At 54.4% G+C, this 1,850-nt stretch overlaps 1 protein-coding gene across 1 annotated transcript in view; it reads right to left on the reverse strand.

Moving 5' to 3' along the window:
• Positions 1–1,850, reverse strand: part of UPK3A (uroplakin 3A) — a 23,926-nt gene that overhangs the window by 16,190 nt on the left and 5,886 nt on the right. The window contains exon 5 of the mRNA XM_004700639.2: positions 1,584–1,716. Coding sequence (XP_004700696.1) covers positions 1,584–1,716 — 133 coding nt within the window. The remainder of the gene's footprint in view (positions 1–1,583; positions 1,717–1,850) is intronic.

Consider the following 1,850-nt stretch of genomic DNA (forward strand, 5'->3'; position numbering starts at 1 on the left):
AATGTAAATTGGGGTGCTAGGGCCACATAGTTGAGAGTCATATCCTGACTGCCTTGGTTGGAGGGCCCTGGACCAATCTTGTAAGCAATTCTATCCCACTTAACACGTGTGTCCCAATCATGGCTCCAGACCCACCTTGACAGTCCCACCTGTCACAGAGCTGCATCGATCTGCCGCCAGTCCTGCTTGGTGACAGCTCCCTTCCCATGTCCTTTTAAAGTCTCTGAACCTCTGTGAGCCATGGGTGCCATGCTGACCTCATGCCAAGGGGCTCCCTCATCCAAATGATGTGTCTTTGTTTTTAAGACTTCATTCACATTCTCCTAAATTCTATTTGAGATTTGGGGCCTCTTTGGTACCCTACGGATTACTGGTGGCAACTGGTTACTGGTGGTTACCAGTCGAGCTGCTAACCCCAAGATCAGCAGTTCAAAACCACCGGCCACTCTGAGGGAGAAAGATAAGGCTTTCGGCTCCCATAAAGAGTTACAGTGTGGGAAGCCCACAGGGCCAGTTCTACTCTGTCCGAACGGGTCGCTGTGAGTTGGAATTGACTTGATGGCAGTGAGTTTGGTCTTTGTTGTTGTTGTTGTACGCTAAAGCAGAGCCCACTCAGAGGTGCCTCAGAAGAAAGTCCTGGCAACCTATGTCTAAAACCCACCACTGAAAACCATATGGAGCACAGTTCTACTCTGACACAGGTGGGGGCGCCATGAGTGTTTGGGGGGTCAGCTCGATCTCAGCCGGTTCTGGCTCAATGCTAGCTGAAGGCATTGCCCAAAGGGAGGAGGGACAAGAACTTCCATGGTCCCTGGCCCAGACAGACAGTGGAGTCTCCCCCCAGCTGATCTCATCTGTTCGTTGTGGTTTTCATTAATTTCACTCTCAGAGAACAATCTGATTTCCAAGTTCACCACCTACCCCCAACTCCCCTCCCCTGCCAGCACCCCCCACACTGATGGCCTTTCTCCACTTCCTTTAGCTCTGAGCAGCTTTGCTGTCAGGGCCACCCCTACCCCTCAGCTGGCACAGGCTCTTCTCTTGATCTGCAGAGCCCCCCTCCACTGAGATGCACCCACAGGGTAGGCAAACTCAAAGAGCTCACTGCCATCAAGTTAATTCTGGTAGAACAGGGGGTTACCAGTTGGGCTGCTAACCACAAGGTCGGTGGTTCAAATCCACCAGTCGCTCTTCGGGAGACATGGAAGGCTTTCTGCTGTCCTGAAGATATACAGAGAGTCAAAGGGGCAGTTCTACTCTGTGCTATAGGGTTGCTCTGCGTCAGATGGGGGCCGGGCAGTATTTACTATTATCCCATTTTCCAGACAAGGAACCTGGGGCCCAGAGAAGGTCAGAAACTCCAAGTTGCACAACTGGCAAGTGACAGGGCTGGATCTGACTCGGCAGTCTGGGTGTTGAAGCTTGACCTTGAAGCTGAATGACTTGTCCCTGAAGCCCTACAGCTGGGAGGTAGAAGGGAACCCAGGGTCCCCCACCTCCCCACCCCAGGGCTCTCCTCGCCTCTGGAAGTCCCGGGGATGGAGCATCCCGTGGCACACCCCCTCCCATCTGGGGGTGCTCACACGAAGCTGAGGATGATGGCGCCTGCGAACCCTACGAGCAGGAAGAAGGGCAGGGAGCCCAGGATGGACGTGATGACGATCATGCCTCCGCTCCGCCGGCCCGGCCACGTGTCGATCGCAGAGTAGGGGGTGACTGTGTGGAGACACTTCCCAGTTACTCCCCAAAGATTTGCCATGGCCCCCAGACTTCAAGCCCATCCCTGGGGTGCCCCCTCAAGGATGAACCAGGGAACCCAGCTTCGTGTCTCAACACATCCCACTTCCTCG

Source organism: Echinops telfairi, unplaced genomic scaffold (genome assembly GCF_000313985.2).
Source record: "Echinops telfairi isolate 266 unplaced genomic scaffold, ASM31398v2 ScPeMD7_2;HRSCAF=8, whole genome shotgun sequence".
NCBI classification, from domain to species: domain Eukaryota; kingdom Metazoa; phylum Chordata; class Mammalia; order Afrosoricida; family Tenrecidae; genus Echinops; species Echinops telfairi.